The sequence below is a fragment of the Lagenorhynchus albirostris genome, chromosome 12, assembly GCF_949774975.1.
Source record: "Lagenorhynchus albirostris chromosome 12, mLagAlb1.1, whole genome shotgun sequence".
NCBI classification, from domain to species: domain Eukaryota; kingdom Metazoa; phylum Chordata; class Mammalia; order Artiodactyla; family Delphinidae; genus Lagenorhynchus; species Lagenorhynchus albirostris.
Genome location: NC_083106.1, coordinates 31,037,438 through 31,057,754, shown reverse-complemented (window position 1 = coordinate 31,057,754; position 20,317 = coordinate 31,037,438). Strand labels below are relative to the sequence as shown.

Below are 20,317 nucleotides of genomic sequence, written 5' to 3'. Positions count from 1 at the left end.
TAGGGTAACAAGCTTTATGACTTCTTGTGTATGGTTTTGATGTCAACTATTGTGGCTGAGTGAGTTCCTTGCTTCCATTTCCATTCTAGGATGTATTCAAGATAAGTGTTATCTGGGACTTCCTGGTGGCGCAGTGGTTAAGAATCCACCTGCCAACGCAGGGGACACGAGTTCAATCCCTGCACCGGGAAGATCCCACATGCTGCGGAGCAACTAAGCCTGTGGTTGCCGCGCCACAACTACTGAGCCTGTGCTCTAGAGCCCGCAAGCCACAACTACTGAAGCCCACGTGCCACAACTACTGAAGCCCGCGCGCCTAGAGCCCGTGCTCCACAAGAGAAGCCACCGCAGTGAGAAGGCCGCGCACTGCAATGAAGTGTAGCCCCCGCTCACCGCAACTAGAGAAAGCCCGCGCAGCAACGAAGACCCAACACAGCCAAAAATAAAAAAATAAATTAAAAAAAAGATAAGTGTTATCATTTGCAAAATAGGGTACATTGATTTGTTGAGCGATGTACCTCATTTTCTTACTGCATGGTTTCTTTGCACTTAAAAGAAAACTACAGTACAATTCTGACCCAAACTCAAAAGTTTATTTTTATTAATTAATTTTATTAATTAACTAAATTGTTTTTACTCATATTAGTGCTTTACCCTACAAACACCAGTAGCTGCTTTCCATTTAATTTCTAGGCGTGAAACCATTGTTAAAACTTTGAGATATCGCCACAATTTGGGTTTTTTTTTCCTTTAAAGCAAAGTAAATTATCTAATTATACAGATGGACAAGGTCTCGTTCCTATACATCTCGCTCTTCCCAAATATTTTTTAATCACAACTCTGTGTTTTGAAAGCCCTTTTTAAAACTAAACACATGGATCCTCAAGAGACCCAGGATCGGGGAACGCTTTCAGCCCAGGCCCAATCTCACCCCTCCAAACTTGGATGGTAAAGGCCGCGCCACTGGAGATTGCTGAGCGCCGCCAAAGGCTGCACGGGGCCCCGGCCGGGAGCGGGGGCGGAGCGTCGCAGCGCAGAGAAGAGCCCCCGGCCCTCCCCGCGCCGGGCCCGCGTCGCTCGCCGGAATCCGGTACCGCAGCCGCAGCGGGTCGGCCCCTTCCGCTCGTTCCGGGCTCCCGGCATGGGCATGCAGCTTCTGCGGGGACTGCGGCTCTGGGGGATCGGCGCCTCCGCAGGCCTGGTCGCCGCCGCCCGAGCCCCCACCGCCCCCCGCTCCCCGCCCCGCCTCCGCGCCTCGCCCGCTGACCCCCGGCCCCGCCCCGGCTTCCGCCTCCGCACCCACCTCCCGGCTGGCCCCAGGTTGCAGCGCCAGGCCGCAGCCGCCTGCAGAGACCTGCCGCCAGCCAACGCCAGCGCTATGGAGCGCGCCGGAGCCGGTGAGCCCGGGTAGCCGAGCGGGCCGGGTGGGGTGACCGGAGCCCGGGGGCGTGGGCCCCGCTCGGCGCTCGGCCTCAGGGAGGGCCCGGCCTCGCCGCCCCCCTGCGCCCCCAGCGCTTGGAGCGCGACCCCACGCCTGCCCAGCTCGGGGCCTCCTCTCCCCGCTCAGCGCGGGACTCTGTAGCCGCTGGGAGCCCAGTGCAACCGGGGTGTGATCAGTGCTGCTTGTAAGCAAGCGTTTTCGTTAGTGCACGCACTGCTGGTGCGACCGGAGGCCGGGGGTGTGAACCCACGCTAAGTTTCACTTTGCTTTCCCGAAGGTCTTATGACCTTTTAGAAAGTTCATGCCTTCACACACCCTCCGACGGTGTTATTGTGTGGTCGGCAAACTTAGAAAAAGCTCAGTTTTTATACTTTATCACAAACAATCAAAGACCTGAACCACTACACTTGGGGTTTCCTTCTAGGATTTTATTCTAGGTGTAGAAATGACCTCTTTAAACTGGCGCTAGATCTAAAGTAGGGCTCAGAATTGATTTCCAGTTCAGGTCGGCATTTGCCGTGGACTGAACTTTGTGGGTAGAGCGAGTTACGGGTTGGACTTTTAGTGAAAGGGACCAACAAGCCAATTAGAGAAAAGGTGCTCTTCTGTGAGATTTTTGTAATATAAACGCATAAAAAGATATGAAAAGCATGAAAATCTTAAAATGTTATGCAGTAGCCGTTAACTAGTGTGAATATGTTTACAGTTGTTGAGGGAATGAAATGATGAAGACCTTGTAGGTGTATGCTGAGGGCGGGAGTTTTTTTTTTTTTTTTTTTGCGGTACGTGGGCCTCTCACCGCTGGAGCCTTTCTAGCTGCGGAGCACAGGCCGCGGACGCGCAGGCCCAGCGGGCATGGCTCACGGGCCCAGCCGCTCCGAGGCACGCGGGACCCTCCCGGGCCGGGGCACGAACCCGCGTCTCCTGCATTGGCAGGGGGACTCTCAACCACTGCGCCACCGGGGAATCCCCAAGGGCGGGAGTTTTTGAGATGCATTTATAAAGGGGGACCTGTAGGGGATTGTCAGTGTCAAAGAGAAAGGATTCACACCCCAGCTCCTTTAGTGTCTGGCCTTGCAGCTGAGGATGCTGACGGCGTACTTTAAGATGTTTGTGGAGTTTACTGTCTTCTTACATTCCTTTTCAGATATTATTAACTTTAATCCATTACTCTCTAGTAATTTGGGTTATACTTTAGTTTCTGTTTTAACGATGTGGAAACCAAAGCATGGAGGTCAGGTGACTTGTTGACAGCTCTCAACATTTCTCCAGCTGTAAGATGTTTCTATTTTTAGTAGCCAGGCCAGGACTGACATGGATGATGGGATTGACTCTTTCTACTAGTTCTTGGGGAATATACCTACTATATACCTAGTAGAGTGAATAAAAGAGAATCTTTCTCAGTAAAGTTGTACTTGGTTATCCAAATAGGAAACTACATTTTGTGTGACAAAGGGCAGACTATCCTTTTTCTCTTCTATTGGTCTTTGATGAAGGCATTTGCTGAAGTGCACATATATTTGAATATTAGTGTATACTTCATGTATGGTTTTATAATATATTTTAAATGTGTGCATTGTTTCCTTATAAAAGTAATATTAATTCTGTTTAAAACACTTGAATAGCAGAAATATATTGAGTGCAGCTCTGTCAGCCTTTTCATATATAATTGTAAACATAGCGCAAGTGCATAAGTAGTCTTATATCTGCTTTTCAAAAGGTCAGTACAGGTATCCCCTGCTTTTCAAAAGTTCACGTTATGTCACTTTGCTTTTACATTTATGAAAGACCTGCATTAGCACCTGTTTTCACTAATCAAAAGAAATCCTAACAGGATTTTTCAACCAAAGATAATTGCTTCTTCACTTGAGGTCATTTTGGCTTAGCAAATTTTTCGTACGAAGGCTCTGCTTTCAGATAGCAGGGAATCCTGTATTTGTTACGAACTTTTTTCAGCTGTTGTAGTCTTCCTAGCCATTATTCTTAGTTGTCATTATAGTGAGTATCCTTTGTTTAACCATTTCCCTATTATTAGGCGTTTAAGTTGTTAAACTTTTTCTTTTTTGTTTAAACAGAGCTGAGGTGAATCTATTTTAACAAGTATGATAGACTCCCAGATATCTATCTGGTATCTGTTGGGGTAAGAAGAAAATTCTCATGGCTCCTGATTGCTTTCTGAAAGGATTGCCTCAGTTTACAGTGCTATAAACTACGTATGTGAACTTTCCAGCAGGGCATGTTGCTGGAAAGGGTGGGTTTTGGCCATTGAGTAACTGGATTCAAATTCTAGCCCCAAGACCTACTAGCTGTAACCTGAGGCAGGTTACTTAATCGGCTAGGGTGTAAAATGAGTATAATAAGAGTACTGCCTGATAGCATGGTTAAATGAGTTACTGTCTGTAAAGTGCTTCCAGCTGTGCCTGGCATAGGAACGAGCTCAAATGTTAGCTGTTGTTGTTACTACTAGTAGTAGTTAACCAGTTTCACCTGTCTTTATAGTATTAATGCACTTAGCAGTGTTACTTTTATTTGGATTTGTACAAAAGATAGAATTTTATTTTAACTATAGTTAGACCAGATTTTAAGTACTTAAAATGGTGAATTTATAGTTTAAATGCTTTATTTAAAGGTTGGTTATTTTAAGGCAGTTTTCCCAAAGCAACATATTTGCACTTCTGTAAAAGAAAGTGTAGTTATGATGGCTGTGTTGAATTCAGGTCTGCCAGCCTTTGCCCAAACACTAGAGCTTAGAGAACTGGAGGAAGGCTTCCAGATATGAGTCCTGCTGAGAAACATTGTTCTATAGAATGGCCAGCAGTTCTTTCAAGAGTTACTTGAAAGTGGTATTCTTTTTTCTGAGTTAATAATTCATATCTACAAAAAGGTTTTCAACTATTCTGTAATTTAATAGAACAAAATTTGTATTTCAAGTTCTAGATGCTTGTTGATTTTGACATACCATTGTACTCAAGAGTTTATTTATTTTAAAAATTAAAAATCTTTTAAAAAAGATTTTATTGGCATATAGTTGATTTACAGTGTTGTGTTAGTTTCAGGTGTGCAGCAAAATGATTCAGTTATACATATACATATCTTCATTCTTTTTCAGATTCTTCACCCTTACAGGTTATTACAGAATATTGAGTAGAGTTCCTTGTGCTATACAGTAGGTCCCTGTTGGTTATCTATTTTATATATAGTAGTCTGTGTATGTTAATCCCAAGCTTCAAGAGTTTACATGTACTTTATTTAACAAGATGGGGAATGTTGTTGAGCAAGTCATGTTATACTTCAATTTTTATTTTTATGTCAAATAGAATATCATTTATTCTGTGAAAATGAATCTGTGATGTGCTAAGGATGCCATTAAACACCAGGAATTATTTTTAGGAGCACTGAGATAGCTGTGTGGCCATGGAGCTTGAGTAATTTATTAACCACTCCCAAATGGGTACTTACCTTTGTTGTTCAGTACAAGTGTATTGAGCACCTCCTGTGAGTTGGACACTGTGCTAGGCATTGAGGAATCAAAGGAGGATAAGACGTAGCACTTAAGGAACTTAGAGTAGGGCGACCATACAGACAGATAGGGGTGTAATTGGAAAAGTTCCCCGTTTCACTTTTCAAAGGAGCCCTGGTTTGGGCTGTAAATTATCTGGTCACTTTAGCTTAGAGTCTAATGGAGAAGACATGTAAGTGGACATCTATAACATGATGTATTCATGCTGTGATTGTATGTGGAAGGAGATTGGATTACCTCACTCAGCCCTGAGCTGGTCATCGGGAAAGATTTCCCTGCCAGTAGACGATTAATCAGAGTTTTTACTTTTAAGTTGATTGTTCTCAACTGTTAACATAATTTCTTAGTCTGGCACAGAATCAAGGTATGGAATAAGTGAAAGGGGAGCAGTGGTTTTCAAACTTCATTGCACGTTAGAGTCACCCTGCGAGGCTTTATAAAAGTACAAGAGGCTGGCCTCATTTCCAGAGATTCTGATTTAGGTGGCCTGGGGTGAGACCCAGATGTTGATCATTTAAAAAAGCTCTTCAGGTGATTCTAATGTACAACCAAGCTTTAGAATTTTTCAACTAGGACAACCTTGTCATCTAATAGATGAGATAACTACTAGGGCCTAGAGAATTCACGCGACTTGCCCAGGATCACAAGTGAGTGGCAGGTCCAATACTAGAATATCTGTCTCCTGATTTTTTAAAAAAATATTTACTTATTTATTTGGCTGTGCTGGGTCTTACTTGCGGCACGGGAGATCTTCGTTGCCGCGTGCGGGATCTTTAGTTGAGGTATGCGGGATCTAGTTGTGGCATATGGGACCTAGCTCCCTGACCAGGAATTGAACCTGGGCCCCCTGCATTGGGAGCACAGAGTCTTAACCAGTAGACCACCAGGGAAGTCCCTGTCTCCTGATTTCGAGTCCCAAACCCTTTCTTTTATAGTAGCCAGCTTGCCTTGCATGTTACCCAAACACCACTATTATCACCATTGTCACTGCTCTATTGTTCTTTTGGTATAGCCAGAGTGATCCACATAGCACTTGTTCTCTAATTGTTGTTGATTAATTGGTTAAGATAAGGTAAACATTTAATTGTTTCAACAACATTTTTCATTTAAAAATGACTAAATTTAATTCATCATGTTATTTAATTCTTCATCTTGCCTTCAAAACGTGAGCATAGAATTCAGCCTTCCTTCCCCATTCCACATATTGCCAAGAATCCAGTATATTTCCAAGTGGCACTTTGGAGCTAGTATTGAGATGTCACTGTTAAATGGGCCAATTTAATATCACTAATTTCTCCCCTCCTCAGCTTTATTGAGGTACAATTGGCAAATAAGACTGTATATATTTAAAGTGTACAGCGTGATGATTTGATAGAAGTACACATTGTGAGATGATTGCCACAATCAAGTTAATTAACGCATCCACACTTCACTTTTTTTTTTTTTGGTGAAAATGCTTAAGATCTCTCAGCAAATTTCAAGTATACAGTACAGTGTTTATTAACTCTAGTCACCATGCTGTACATTAGATCCTTAGAATTTATTACTAAGTTCTTAGATTAAGAGTAAAATAGAAAAATGAAAGTTGGGTTTATTTCATTTTGTCCAGATTTTCATTCAGCTTTGTGCACTTGTAACTGCACAAATACTCTTTGTTGCTAGCTTTTAAGTGTAAGCAACATGGTCAGTGATGATATTTTCTGCATAGCTGCATGTGCCCCAAAATATAAAGATATGTGTTGATCTATTAAAACTGTTGTTTAAATATAAGCTGCATTTGTATTTTTCAATGCAAGTGTAAACATAGAAAGGAAACATTTACTTGTTCTCACATGTTTCAAATAGTTGTGAGTTTGATTAGATTTAAAGTAAACTAACATTTGTTGAACACCTGCGTGCCAGGCACTCATACTCAATAAGGTTTGAACTGTAATATAAATAAATAGCATTATTAAGAATGTACTATTAATTTTTTTGATTTTGGTATTGAACATGATTAGCTGATATACAAAAAGCAACAACAAAAAGGTTTTATTGTCATTTTTTGCTTTTATCTAGAAAATAGGGGTGTGTGTGTGTAGGTAATATTAGAGATTACCCAAATTGCAATAAAAATTTAGTTTTTTTTGGTTTATGTTAGCTATGACCTACCAGGATATTTATTATCTTGTGTATTGAAGCCATATTCTTAATGGAGTGTGTTTTTTTAAGGCCTGATATATGAAAATAGAGGATTACAGCAGAATGAAATAAATGACTTTAATATTGTTAGTGGTAAATTAATCTTTACTCAATATATAGAGTAGAAATTATATAAGTATCCCAGGATTTTGTTCAGTTCTAGTTCAAACAACATTTGTGTCTGTCAATAAAAGCATGGAGAATAATAGTACTGGGGAGACCACCTACTGATAAACTTAGCAATTGACTATCAATTTGAACAGACACCCTCTTTCCCTTAACCTCCTCCCAACGAATATGATTGTTCCACCCGTAAAAACAAAACAAAACAAAACAAAACAAGGACCAAATGTGAAATGTGGCTCTAATATTAATATCCATGGGAGAGCTGTCGGGAAACTGTAAGATCTTTTTGCTTTTTAACCATTGAATTTCTAGAAAAGCGTATTTAAAGCTATGTGTTTTTAACGTTTGAATTTCCAATGTTAATATAATAATGGAGACAAAAACATTTAAAAGTCTTTATGAAGAAAAAAGTAAAAGTCATAGCTTGTACAGATGAGAACAGGTAAGTGATATTGTTAAAAAATAAACATGAAAAAGACTGCCAAAACCTTGTTGGCTTATTTTCAAAAGGTATGTGAAAAACTGTAGTTTTAGAATTAAGAAAATGCAGCTATAAAGGATCTTGAGGCTTGCTGATTAACTCAACTTCATTTAACCCTGAGTTGAGTACTGTGCTTCAGAAAATTATTAAAGCTGTTTAACATAAAAATGCATTTATAAAAATGGAGAATATGGTATAAATATTTATATAAATAGCTGTACAATATATTTGAATACCAGTTTTAGCATTTCTTAACAGATGTTAATTTATATTGAGTTCAGTTAGTTGAGTTATTGTAGCTTAGGATATGAGTTAAAATAAATAAAATAATATACTTTTCTTTTTGTGATGTTAAAGGAGGAATAAATTCCAATGAGTGTGAAAATGTGTCAAGAAAAAGGGAAATGTCAGAAGAATCTGAAGCCAACACAGTGGATTCTCTGGTAGATTTGCCATTTGCTACTATCGATATTATAGATGACTGTGGAAGTAAGTACTTTATTAAATAAATATGTTTAGAAGCAATGAATAGTAAATTTAGTGATACATATATTTTTTTCTTAATAATTACTTCACCTTAAGTACTTGTCATGTTTTTGAGTTTGGGTTGTTAATTAATAATTGTCTGTTGGTAGTCTATTGATAAAACTATCACAGCTAATATTAAGGCATTCTCACAGAATTTGGGGCCAGATCATTCTGGAGTTTATAAGCTACTTCAGAAAACAATGGGCCACAACATTCCATGGTTTATAACCACCTCAGTTATTCTGGACCTACTGCTAATTCAGCAGTACCCATTCATCTAACAGATGTTTACTGGCCAAAATGATACGTATTGGAATATAAATAAATACATAAAAATATAAGTAAAGGTAAGTAAAATAAATAAATATATATATGAAATAAAATATACAAATGTATGTAAAAAGAAAATCTTTCAGAAATGTTGAGGAAGCAGTACAACCTGAACCACACCTTTGGCCCTGTAGGTTGAATGTTTTCTGGGAGAGAATCCAGCATTAGTGAGTTGCTGACCTGGACCTGGATGAGTCTGTTCTGTTTACAGGCGGAAGGGTCGTTGGTCAATTGGTTGGAAACCCAGTAAACCATCCAGAGGTTTGACGTTGCTGTGAATCCTGCCTCTGAAGGTTGAGTGGGAGCGTGCAATGGAGAGTCTTTCATTCTACTGCTGATAGGAATAACTTAGAATGCTTCCCACAGAGTGTAAAAATTTGTGGAGAGCTTTAGTTTAAATGACTCTACTCTCTTAAGATAATCACAGCCCTTAACTATGAAGCCACACTTAAATCAAGGTTCAAAACAGAGTAGTTCAGTGATTTTTTTTTTTTTGTCACATGTCTTTCCTAAATGTGGCATTCAGTTCTCCTCACTGAAATTACTGTAATCCTTATTTTAGCTCACAGAATTCTAGGTCTAACCTTATAATTATTGAAGATTTTAGAGATATGGGAAATTATCATTTTATTCCTTATTCATTAGCTAATACTATTAAGTAGTATATTAAAAAATACTTTGAATCTTAAGTATTTTAAAGTATCAATTGAAATCTCCCTTTACCTGGAAAAAAATTTTGTAACAGAAAAATGTATATCAAATAAAGATTGAATCTCCGTACTTGGTATAGTAAGTGATTGTCCTGAGTCAATTTTTAAAAAAGGGTAAATTATATCCTGTACCTTTCTGTAATTTATTGGGGAAGCCTGTAATGCATATTTCAGATTTTATTGTGAAAGGACTTAAGGCAAATATTTGTCCCAAATAATAAAAAATAATTGGTATCTGGCAAAGGGTGTAAAAGATAAAACTCAGTAAACAAATGTATGGAAAATTATTCAACTTCATAAGTATCAAAGGATGCACGTCAAAATACAATTGTAACTTATCAGATTGGCAATATCTCTGAAAAATAATACTCAGTGATTTTAATGTTATATCTACACGGCTTCTGACAATGTACTGTTATAGTCCTTTTAGAATGGAGTTTGTTGGGATCTTGAGCAGTGTTCATACATGGGGTAGAGTCACTCATGGAATTCCTACTATAAGGACCTAGTCTTGTGGGAAGAAGTTTTATTTATAAATATGTGTGTCACAGTGTTTTTAAATAGTAAAAATATTGGGGAAAACCCAAATGTCCATTAGAGTGTGGTTGAATAAGCTATACTAGTGCCTTTAGACTACATAGTATGGAATTATATATTATAAAAATATTTCTGAAGACTATGTAATAGTGAACATTTCCTATATAAAATGCAAAGTGAAAAAGTAGAGGGAAAATATATGTGCTGTTTGTTTACAATTGTGTAAATACTTTAGGTGATTTGTCACCAAAATTCACAGTGGTTGTGTTAAGATGGGAGGTTTCTGAGCAATTTCTTTTTTCCTTTTTCTAATCTTCAAATTTTATAAGTGCTCTTGATGCTTTTTTTTTTTTGTAAATTTATTTTTATTTATTCATTTTTGGCTGCATTGGGTCTTCGTTGTTGCACGCAGGCTTTCTCTAGTTGTGGCAAACGGGGGCTACTCGTGGTTGTGGTGCACGGGCTTCTCATTGTGGTGGCTTCTCTTGTTGTGGAGCACAGGCTCTAGGCGCACGGGCTTCAGTAGTTGTGGCACTTGGGCTCAGTAGTTGTGGCGCGCGGGCTCTAGAGCGCAGGCTCAGTAGTTGTGGCACACAGGCTTAGTTGCTCTGCAGCATGTGAGATCTTCCCGGACCAGGGCTCGAACCCGTGTCCCCTGCATTGGCAGGCAGTTCTTAACCACTGTGTCACCAGGGAAGTCCCTGAATGCTCTTGATACTTTTCATGAAAAAATATGATTAAAGTTTTTAGTTGTGGTTAGAAACTTGCTTTTAAAGGTGTAAGCTTCATCAATTCAGTAAACAGAGAACTAGAGAAACTTGGTTTTTTTTTTTGATACTATCCACTAAGATATCACTAATAGTGTTAAAGTTAGGTGGTTAAAAGTTAGGGCTGTGGAGTCAGACTGTCAAGGGACAAAATTTGCTTCTACACTTTCCTATTGTGTACTTTGAACAAGTGTCTGGGCTTACTTTCATTATCTCTAAAATTGGTTTAATAATGGTAGGGTTGTTGGGAAGATTCAATTTGTTAATGCTGTCCTTACAGCAGTGTGTGGCACAAACTTGCCTCCGTAAATTTTTATTAATTTAATCTTACCAAAATTTTTTGCCCAAATATATTTGTTGAATTAAGTATTAAAATACTTGCCCTTTGAGAGCAGTATTTTATAATAATATCGAGTGCTTCTAGCACATCAGTAAATGCTTTATTATTTCTTAATCCTCACAATGAATGAGAGGGGTAAATTATTTTTTTAGAAAGTTTTAGTAATTTGCCAAAGATTATTCAGAGTAATTCTATGAAATATAGAAGGTAATATTCTAAGCTGTATACTTAAGTTTTAAGAATGGTTACTTCAGAGATTTTGACTGCTTAAGTAACAAGAAAAAAGGAAAAGAATATAAAAGCAAAATCGAATTCATTCTCAGCCTTTTGGCTAACAGCAAGTATGAAAACAATCAACCAACAATAACAGATGGACTACCTCATTACATTAATTTCTCCCATAATTCGTTCCCTTGTAGTTTTTCGAGGGAATTAAACAAACTTTAGGAAAATTAGTTAATTTACATAAAATGACATATGTGGTGCTTTAGGTAAAAAAAGCCAACTCATGGATGAGAGAGTTACAGCCTTTGTCAACAAGACCAGATTCATTAGAGCACATTAAAATGGCTACTGAAATCATTATGAAAATTAACAAATGTAATAAATTTATGGGATGCGTTTACAGGCTCTACTACAACTGATACTTTTTTTTTTTTTTTTTTTTTTGCTAAACAATAAAGTTACTCAATAATCCAGTGAAAGATCCAGGGCATATTGCCAAAAGCTTTCTACATTTTGCTTCTATGGTCATTGATCTTTAATGTTTTTATTGTAAACTTGATATTACTTGAATACTTTGCTCATTGTATTTTCATATGCGCTAAATAAAAAGTATAACAGTAAATTGTATTTTAGAACTTAGATTATGATTTAAAAGCTAGAAATAAAATGAAGTTCAGTAAGGAAAAGAGGGATTTTATACTCTGGCCATACAAATAAACCTGCAAATAAACCAAACAAATAAACCTGCAAATGAAAGGCAAAGAAGATATGCAAACAAGTGTCTAGCAAGTTGACCATAAATCATCAGGACTCACAGAAATAGAAAGACAAACTACTTATAATGGTATATTAAACTGCACTATAACAGTAAATACTCACAGAATTCTTTCCCCCTTTTTTGCCCAGCTCACATCAGATAATTTTAAACTTTACCCTGTCTGTGATGCCTAACAAAAGAAAAATGTAGATAATCCAGTTCAGAGGGAAGTTTAATAGTTATTGATAAGAGAAAGCTAAGGGAATTTAGAAAAACCCTGTACTTCTTTATTTTTACCAAGAGGTTGCATTCTGAATTGGGGGCTTTACTCTGTGTCATTCTCACGATACCAGAATTATTAGACCTATTTCACATTATAACTATTACCTTCAGAGATTATAATTTTCCTTCTCTGGATATCTGCAAAATGGACTTATGAAACATTTGAAATGGCAAAAATGAGTAGCTACAGACAGGAGGACACTTTAGTTTTAAACAGGTAATGTGTAAAACAAAATACTGAACACTCCAGTGGTCTTTTAAATACTGTTTTATTAAGTCTATTCCTCTTCTTAGTACTGTTATATTGAGTAAAATACAGCAAAAGTGTGTCTTATGTTCAGAATAAGAAATAGATTTTACATTGCCACCCAATATACATATATATGTAAAAAACTGAAATTTCATTAAGTAATACATGTATCGTAAGCAGTGTACTGTTTACCATTCTGTCCTTTTGCTTTGTTTTCCTTTTCTTTCATTCCAATCCATTCCATTCTAGTTATTAAAAAGAGCTTTTTTTTTTTTGTTTTCTAAGGTGATTTCATAACCCACTAGTGGATTGATACTTGCAGTTTGAAAAAAGAAAAAATAGACTATAGGCTTAGGATTCTATTTCTACTATGTTAATTTTGAGGTAAACTAAAGGTTATAAAATCAGCTGGATTATTAGTTTGGACACCATTCTTTGTTTAATTTCACATAAAATGTCCTAATTAGTACAGGTAGTAACAGTTGGTACCTTTATTCCAAATCACAGAAAACTAGAACCAGAAGAGACCCCTAGTTACTAGATTATGCAGCTTTTGTTCCTCCCATGCCCCTGGGTTTTTTTTTTTTAAAAATTTGATTATAGAAACTTTTAAGCATATTCAAAAGTAGAATAGTATAAATGAGCCTCATGTATTCATTACCTCTTCTTCACTGGATTATTTTGAGGTAAATCGCAGAGAGCTCATTTCTTCTGTAAATAATGCATATCCTTAAAAGATGAGGAATCTTATTAAGCATATAATAGTAAGCGTACTTGAAATATCCTTACTACATGAGAAAAATAATGGTAATTCCTAATGTCATCAAATACCCTGTCATATTCACATTTCTCTGATTGTATTGTAATTATTTATTTATTTATCTTTGGCTGCGTTGGGTCTTCCTTGCTGCGCGCGGTCTAGTTGCAGCGAGTGGGGGCTACTCTTCGTTTTGGTGTTCGGGCTCCTCACTGCGGTGGCTTCTCTCGTTGCGGAGCACAGGCTCTAGGTGTGCAGGCTCAGTAGTTGTGGCATGCAGGCTTAGTAGTTGTGGCGCACAGGCATAGTTGCTCCACGGCATGTGGGATCTTCCCAGACCAGGGCTTGAACCCATGTCCCCTGCATTGGCAGGTGGATTCTTAACCACTGCACCACCAGGGAAGTCCCTGTATTGTAATTTTTAAAAAGTTGGTTTGATTTAGGAACCAAAGCCTATGCATTATATTTGATACATCTCTTCAGTCTCTTTTCTAGGAGATCTCTAGATCGCCTCCTCCTTTTGTTTTCATTTGTGTGTGTGTGTGTGTGTGTGCATGCACGCTTGCACGTTTATCATTGAAGAAATCAAGTTGTGTAGAAGTTTACTGTTATGGTCATTTGATGTTCAAATTGTCCCATCTTTGGCCTGTGGGGGAACTTTCAAACTGGCTCTGGAGACCTTCTGACATGATCCCAGGAGTCTTTGAATTTCTAGCCTTCTCTTGTACATTTTATCCCCTAAACCTAGAATTAGCTATTTCTCCATGGATTGGCCAGATTTTTAAGTTCTCAGATAAAGAAATGAAGTAAATTGATGGAAAGATGCTTGTTGGAAGACTAGTCTTTGGGTCAGTGCCCTTTCACTATCTAGTGCTGCCTCTGCTGCATTGCTGGTTGTCTTCCCAGCAGCCATTTCCACTCCCCCTTTTCCTTTTGTAGATTACTTTTATGCAAAGGCATAGGCTGATAACTGTCAGATACCCCTGCAGTAGAAGCACAGAGTCTTAACCACTGGACCACCAGGGAAAGTCCCTAAGTCAATGTTTAAATGTTCCTATGAGGTAGCTATTATTATTATCCTCACGTTAGAGAGGAGGAAACTTAGGTCAGGAGAACTTATGTGACTTATCTAAGGTCACACAGCTAGTGTGTGGAGCCAGGATTCCAGCCCAGATTATGTTAAAAATGGTTTCCTTTTCCAGAGTGCCAGTTTACTAACAGCAGACGGAGGTGGGCTAGGAATGTATTTTAGAAGTGGATTTAAAATATGTGGTCCTTCATTAGCATGTTTTGTGGCTTTTGTTTAAAATTAGTACATTTAATTCATGTTACTGCAATCAATGGTAGGACTATTTCTTATATATCTGAAATTACAAGCAGCTCAGTGTATTGATTTGATTTTCCATATGAAAAAAGCTGCATGGGAAATAAAGCCCAGTGGCATCTTATGAAGCAATTCAGATAATGCTCGTAATACAGAGAATGCTACGAACTTTTTAAAAGTTCTGACAAGCTCACAGGTACAAAAGAAGCTAATAATTTATATTTCAAATATGTGTTCTCTGTGAAGATATATCATTTTAACCATGTTAATCATTATGCATATTGTTGAGAAATGTAGTAGAGAAATGGTTGCACAAACAGACTGGGTAATTTTGCCTTAACTCATTATGATACAGTCAGACTTATTACCCAGATCACCTTGCTCTCAATTTACCCCTGTCTTAAGTCTTTTTCTAGGGCTCACAGATATGTTAATCCTAGAAAGAAAGCATGTCTATTCCCACAGACTCTTAATTTTTAAATTTTAAACGTTTTCTACTATTTTTCTTAGAAGTTAGCATTAAAGTATTATTTGCAGCATTCATTTAAAAATTGTTTACTATTAATATTTCAAAGAACAACAGAATAAGGACATTTCCTTCCGCTCTTTGGTTTTGTGTGCAGTAGTAACTACTCATCTAGAACTGCGAGAGGGAAGCAGTTTGCTCCAGTAGAAAGTACACTAGAAGGAGACCTTTAAAAGATCTAGACACCAGGCTTGACTCTGTGACATTGAGCTGCTTTAAAAAGGTTTTCTTCTCTTCTCTTCTCTTTCATCGTATGTAAAATAAGGAGTTTAGTTAGATGCACATGGGCCTTGTGCTCTTGGTCACTATGGTCTGTTAGAGTTGATCCCAAAGATGAAACCAACTTCATAGGACTGAATGTAAGGCAAGGTGCTTCCTCCCTCATCTCCCTCTTTGCAAAATCATACCTCAGAATATACAATTATATTTGAATTTTTCAAAGTCTCTCTGATGTACTGTATTTTGAACAGTAAGCTACTGTTCAAGAAGGCACACCTGAAAAATAAATTAATGGTAGTTTTGCACAAGTAGGGAAGCCCCTCATAGAATTTGTAAAAGAGACAATGGCATTTCACGCTGATTTGGAAATTACTTCTGGGGGTATAGCTTCATAATAAGAGTTGTTGGGTGTTGGAAATGTCTTTTGAAGATGACCTTAAAAAGCATGCTAAGTGTTTCTCAAGTTATCTATGGTCAAGGACCATTTTTTTTTCTTTAATTTCTTACTTGTTGCTGACTGATACTTTTGTAAAATATAATAAAACATGAATTATTAGCAAAAAGGTGTTAAAGAAAAAGATCTATAAAATAGAAGCCAAACTTTGACAGACAAAATTACTTTGCCTAATTGCTCTGAAAGTTTATAAAGCATTCTCTCAGTTTCTGGAACAAATGGTTTGTAGTGTGACACTGGCCATGAACCAAACTTTGAATGGCACTGCTGCAAGTGCTTTTGTTGTAAAAGTTACAAATATACATATACAGGATGGATGAAAAAGTGATTTTTCCTAGCATCATGAAAATTGTGGCAAGGGGAAGAGAATGGTGGTTAGTTATGCTTTAGATCAGAGGTTAGTGAACCCATGGCCCATGGGCCACATCTATCTGCTTTGTAAATAAATTTTTATTAGAAAACAGTTGTACCCATTCATCTGTGTTTTGTCTATAGCAGACTTGGGTAGTTTTGACTAAGACCGTACGATCTGCAAAGCCTAAAATATTTATTATGAGGTCTTTGGCAGAAGAGTTTGCCAATTCCTATTTTAGATTTGAAAATGACAGTTAAGAATGATTGCTACTTGTATAGTGCTTGTTTTTTTTCTGATTATATTATCTTTGTTTAAATGCATTAGACATGTTGTTTGACTTTTTTTCTCTAGTCACTGATGTACCTCAGATAAATTTGGAGAGAAGTAAAGAAAAGGAATGGAACAATAAAGATAAAATAAAGAAGAGGAAAAAAAAGCAAAAAGATGGTCAACCCAACTATTTCCTATCCATTCCGATCACCAACAAAGAGGTGCTATTTTTTTTAAAAATTATTTTTACTAAGTTTATTCTAAATTATATTTAAGGTACACTAAATGCTCATAAGCCCATTTGCTCTCAGCTTTTAAGAGTCTTTGGTGGCATTTTTAGCTGGGCCACACAGGGAATATAGAATATGTATAAACAGTAATTTTAAAAAACACTATTTAGGGCTTCCCTGGAGGCGCAGTGGTTGAGAGTCCACCTGCCGATGCAGGGGACACGGGTTCGTGCCCCGGTCCGGGAAGATGCCACGGAGCAGCTGGGCCCGTGAGCCATGGCCGCTGAGCCTGCGCGTCCGGAGCCTGTGCTCCGCAATGGGAGAGGCCACAACAGTGAGAGGCCCGCGTACCGCAAACAAAAACAAACAAATACTATTTAAACAATCATATTTAAACAATAATTTTGCAAAAGCCACTTGAAAAAGTGTTGCCAGGTAGCATGTCAAGCTCCTTTCTAAGTGTTTGTTCATCATAGTGGAGGAATCTTTCAGAAGCAGAGAGCTGGTAAAAAAAGATTCTGAAATCTCTGTGGGAAAAGTAAACTGGGATTTCCTGCTGCTTAGTCCAGTTCATGGTAATGATTATTGCAACGTAGTTTCTTTAAAAATTACTCATTGTTGTACCAACTTAATAGTGCATGACAAACTCGGTAGAAATCTATTAAAAGTCTGAAAAATTAATGTGGCATCGGTAATAGGAAATGGGACCAGCCAACTGGCCCACACTAAGAAACCCTTATATGTGACTGAGAGAGAAAACTGCAGTATCTAAGACCTCTAGAGCAGTGAGTTAGGAATTAAAAATGCCTTAGGAAAGAACACCTTATTCGGATGACTGACTGTTTTTATATCTTGGCCCAATTTCATATATCTTAAGAGCTAGATCTGAATTTCTGTTTGATTGTGGGCTCTGATCTCTTAACTGGGCATGTTTTCAGGTTGCTTTTCCCTTTATTTAACTAAAATGTTTCTACACAATGCTAGTGAATTTTTAAAGATCAAAGCAAATGAAATTGAAATCAAAGAAATAAATATCAAAGAAAAAAATAAATTCTTTTAGGACACTCTAGGAAGTATCTAGTCTGTGAGATACAGTTTAGTTGGGGAGAGAAACACATAAAAAGAGAAATGGTATTACCTAGCAATACAGGATTTTAGAATTTGATACAGTAAAGAATCAGACTTTGGTTTTACTGGTACGTAGTGGCGGGTTAACAGTAAAATAGCCCTTAAAAGTGTTTAGCTGATGCAAAGTTTAATGCAATCAGAAATTATGTATTAAAATACTTGTGAGTTATTTGGACAGGTTTTCTCTGAGATTTAGGATCACGTGTACCTATGGGAATGAGAAGAGAGCAGGAAGCCACAGGTGGTGCTATTTAAGCAAGCAGTCAGACGGAGGCCAGGTCCTGAGGAAACTGCCTGTGAAACAGGCCATGTGATGTCCCCAAGGGCACATGATTTCTGATTGGAAGAGACGCCAGGTTCCTTCTTTTGATTTCTTGCTTAGAGATTGTTTCACTCCAGCGTCTGTGAGTGTAGAAGTTGGGTGAGCCCTTCTCTAAGTTGCTTTGCTGAGGTCCTTCCTTTCCTCTTGCTCCCTGCCTGCCTCTGTTCTTGGCCCTGCTGGTCAGAGCAGCAACTCTGCAACTCCTCTGAGCCTGCCCCAGCCGCTTCCAGCCCTGTGCCGGCTTCCCGCCTCCTCCATTGAAGACTGGTGGGGTGATGTGCTGGGATAGGGCTGGCAGGGAAGGGGACCAAGGGGAAAGAGGGTGGAGAGATTCTTTTCTTCTGCTACTTATTTCAGGATTCAGGCTGCAAAGATGAGAGGAGGGGATGAGAGAACTGTTTGCAACCCTTAGTTCTCACCCCGCAAGCTGCTTTGTTTCACCCTGTAACCTTTGTTTCTGCTTCTCAACTTCTTGGAGGTTCTGTAGAAAGTGAGGAGAGTACAGGCTTTGGAACCTGACAGACCTTGTTCGGATACCAGCTGGATTACAAACTGCACTGTGGATGTAGGTCAGGTTACTTAATTGCTGTAGTTTCGGTGTCTTCAGTTGTTAAATGGAGGTGATAATGATTATTTTCTAAATCCAAATCTGGACACATCCCCTACATGCTTATCACTTCAGTATTTTCCCATTGTTGTTAGGATGAAGACAGAGGCTTTACCATATTCTAGAAGGTTCTACATGGCTTGGCCTTTTCCACCTCAGCCCTCGTTCCTTCTGCTTGAGCCCCTCTGGCCTTGCTTGAACTTGCCAGTTTCCCTCTGCCCTCTGGAAAGCCTTCTCTGGCTGGGAGTTTACTTTCCTCTCCTTTTGATTTTGTTAATGCCAAAATCTCAGCTCAAACCTCTCCCACCCGTGACCACCCTGACTAGGGCAACCCCTTCCCCCCAAAAAAAACCCCAAAAAAACCCCAACAAAACACAACACTTTCATGGCTTTCCTTTTGTCATTTGTCATCCTTGAAGTTTGACACTTGTTAATCTTCCTCACAAAGTTTTTCAGGTCGTTCCCAGTACCTAGAACGGAGTTTGGCAAGAGTAGGTGCACACACACAAAATATTGTCATTTCGGGGTGGAAGGTGTGTTTCTGGCGTACCAAATTCCAACCAGAACGTTTATAAATAATAAGTACAGTGTTACAAATGCTGGTTTTATAATATAGGTTCAATGGCACTTTGTTTTCCAGGGGGTAGGGTGACTTGTAATAGTGGGGCACACAAGCTTCAAGTAACCGGGAAACCAAAGAATTTAATATTTCCCTCTCAAGAGACTTATTTGTGGGTAACAGAAAGCTTAATGCAAAAATGGGGAGGAGGGCTAGGAATAGGACAAGATTAGGAGATACTTTTTTTTTTTTTGCGGTATGCGGGCCTCTCACTGCTGTGGCCTCTCCCGTTGCGGAGCACAGGCTTCGGACGCGCAGGCTCAGCAGCCATGGCTCACGGGCCCAGCCGCTCCGCTGCATGTGGGATCTTCCCGGACCGGGGCACAAACCCGTGTCTCCTGCATCGGCAGTTGGACTCTCAACCACTGCGCCACCAGGGAAGCCCAGGAGATACTTTTCATATCTTTCGTATGAGCACCTTTTTTGTTTGTTTGTTTGAAAGTATCGAATGTTAATTTTCTGTTGAAACTACTTATGGGCTTTTGTGGGAAGGCCTGGGAAAAGGAGCAGCATTTATAACATTATTTCAATGGGAGACTGTATTCCAAGTTCCAATTAAGTGACCTGCAAACAAGCTTTTGGAAGCCAGCACATTGACAATGAGCTGCTCTACTTTTGGCCTCTACTTGTTGGCACCTAGTTTTAAAGAAAAAAGTATTCAGACTTATAAGGGTCTTTGATTTTTAAACACGTTATTAGACATTTGGAATGCTTTAGTTTTGGAAAATCATGATTTTCATATTTTTAAGAAATAGAATTGGAAAATGAATTAGAATGACTGCATAAAAATATCCTAATTGCATGCATGTGAAAGTATGTTTCTCCACTACCTACAATTACACATTAGTTTAAAAATAAAAAGATGAGAAATTTAATGGCATTATAATAAATCCTAAATATTTCTTAACTGGCTAGAATTGCTTAATTATTAGTTCTGGGTGGATTTGCCCATATGTTGGTTTTGTATGCTTTCTTACGTGAGGTAATAATTTAAGGTAAGTCAACACCGAAAAATGCAAGGGAACAATCAG

The 20,317-nt window shown here is 38.5% G+C and overlaps 1 protein-coding gene across 4 annotated transcripts in view; it reads left to right on the top strand.

Moving 5' to 3' along the window:
• The first annotated feature begins 1,141 nt into the window (after positions 1-1,141).
• The window catches only part of AKAP7 (A-kinase anchoring protein 7), a 139,275-nt gene continuing 120,099 nt past the window's right edge, over positions 1,142-20,317 (top strand). For all 4 annotated transcript variants that reach the window (XM_060167871.1, XM_060167872.1, XM_060167873.1 and 1 more), the window contains exons 1-3: positions 1,142-1,397; positions 8,107-8,238; positions 16,462-16,601. In XM_060167871.1, the coding sequence (XP_060023854.1) occupies positions 1,142-1,397; positions 8,107-8,238; positions 16,462-16,601 (528 nt within the window). The remainder of the gene's footprint in view (positions 1,398-8,106; positions 8,239-16,461; positions 16,602-20,317) is intronic.